General features: G+C 55.5%; 1 protein-coding gene across 1 annotated transcript in view; it reads left to right on the forward strand.

Moving 5' to 3' along the window:
• The window catches only part of LOC102764078 (apolipoprotein L3-like), a 6,496-nt gene extending 4,726 nt beyond the window's left edge, over window positions 1-1,770 (forward strand). The window contains exon 3 of the mRNA XM_006764867.2: window positions 866-1,770. Coding sequence (XP_006764930.2) covers window positions 866-1,742 — 877 coding nt within the window. The 3' untranslated portion in view covers window positions 1,743-1,770. The remainder of the gene's footprint in view (window positions 1-865) is intronic.
• Window positions 1,771-2,044: the final 274 nt, after the last annotated feature.

The raw sequence follows: 2,044 nt of genomic DNA on the forward strand, positions 1-2,044 counted from the left end.
ACACCCAAGGTACATGCCCTTGACGGGAATTAAACCCGGGACCCTTCAGTCCTCAGGCCGACGCTATCCACTGAGCCAAACCAGTTAGGGCAGTTCACATGAACTTTTAAAAAGATGCTGGGAATAGACAGGGCCCAAGCTTCTTCTTGCTGGACGTGAGAGCCACACAGGACTTCCTGTGGGACAAGCCAGGAAAATCCTGGCACAGTTTGTGTCCCTGGGATTTTGACTCTGCAGGGACCTGCTGGCCTGGAAGGAGGCGAACTGGAGTGAAGCTGGACCTTGTTGGGTTGAATCCTGAGTGTATCTCTGCCCGGATCTGGGGCTCTGGGCTTACATCATCTCCCTCTTCAATGGAATAGCAAGTCCATCTGATAGGACTATGGTGAAAGCCTTGGGGTGAACTGCAGGGTCAAGGGCGAGGAAGTAAGTGCAGTCATCCTGTCCAGAGGTCCAGAGAGGCCTGGAGCAGAGGCAGAGCCCGGGGTCTGGATGGAGCAAGGGTGGTCCTGGTGGGAGGATGGTAGGAAGGCTTGGCAGCAGGGCTGGACTAGAGTGAGGCAGCTGAGGCACCTGGCACAGGACTGAGGAGGCCAGGGGCCTAGTGGATGGCTGTGCAGGGGGTCAGGGGGCACATTTCTTCCTTCCCTGATTTGATCCCCTCTCTGCTGGGGGTAGAGGGTCCTGGGTAATTATGTCCTCCAACCCTGTCTGCCAATGTGGTGTAACCTGAGAGCTTCTGGGTAGACGCACACATTCCCACCATAGAAGACAGAGCTTCCTGGACCAGCTCATCCAATCAGGGTCTCAGCTTTAGCGATTCACACCCCTGCCTTGGTTAATCCCCTGTCCTTCATTATTACAGGGGTGAGGCAGATGCACTCTATGCGGACTTGCACCAGCTGGAAGCACTCATGGCCGAGGAGGACAAAGACATGCCCTCAGCAGACCAGCTGCATGGGGAGAGCTTTATGAAGGAGTTTCCTCAGGTGAAACAGGACCTTGAGGAACGCATAGGAAAGCTCTACGCACTGGCTGATGAGGTTGACGAGGTGCACAGGGACTGCACCATCACCCAAGTGGCGGCCTCTTCCGCGGGCGCTGTGTCTGGCATCCTGACCATTGTTGGCCTGTCTCTGGCACCTGTGACAGCAGGGGTTAGTCTGGTGCTTTCGGCAACTGGGATCGGACTGGGGGCAGCAGCTGCTGTGACCGGTGTGACCGCCAGCATCGTGGAAGCCTCAAAGAACGCGTCAACTAAAGCCGAAGCCAGCCGCCTATTGTCAACCGGCAGTGACACAGAGAAGCTGGTTGGGGAGGTTCTAAGTCGCAGCGCACCCAAAATTGTTTCCTTAGCAAGGAAGTGCATCCAATCCCTGCAAGTCATTGTGAAGAATGCCCGTGCCTTCAAGCTGGCCAAATCCAATCCTCGCTTAGCAGTCAAGGCCATGCGTTTCTTGCGCAGGGGGGCAGTCTCAGCCGTAAGCGGCAAGCAGGTGCAGAAAGCTTTTGGAGGCACTGCTCTGGCCATGAGCAAAGGAGCCAGGGTCTTTGGTGCAGCCACGGCAGGTATATTCCTTCTCATGGATGTAGTGGATCTAGTGAAAGAGTCAATTCACTTACACAAGGGCGCAAAGGCTCAATCAGCTGAAGAGTTGAGGCAGCAGGCCCAGGAGCTGGAGAGGAGGTTGGAAGAACTCACCCGCATTCACACAAGTCTACAGGAGGACCTGACTCCGTGATCCCAGACAGTGCAGGGAGCAGGGTGTGTGGGAGACAAAGGCGTGAACTTACCTTGTTAGAGGGGAAAAGCCAGCGAGATAAATGGATGGAACTGCGTGTTAAGGTGTTGAGCACAGTGAAGGAGGGGTTCATGCAGATGGCTGGTGGGTCAAAGAGGAGGAAGGAACCTGGAGTCTGGAATCAGGGAAGAGAGGGGAAAAGAGAGTGGGGTGGGGTGGGGGGACTTTATTTTGACTAAAGAGACATTGGGGTCGCCGAAACCGGTTTGGCTCAGTGGATAGAGCGTCGGCCTGCGGACTGA

This window comes from Myotis davidii, unplaced genomic scaffold (genome assembly GCF_000327345.1).
Source record: "Myotis davidii unplaced genomic scaffold, ASM32734v1 scaffold1501, whole genome shotgun sequence".
Lineage (NCBI taxonomy): Eukaryota > Metazoa > Chordata > Mammalia > Chiroptera > Vespertilionidae > Myotis > Myotis davidii.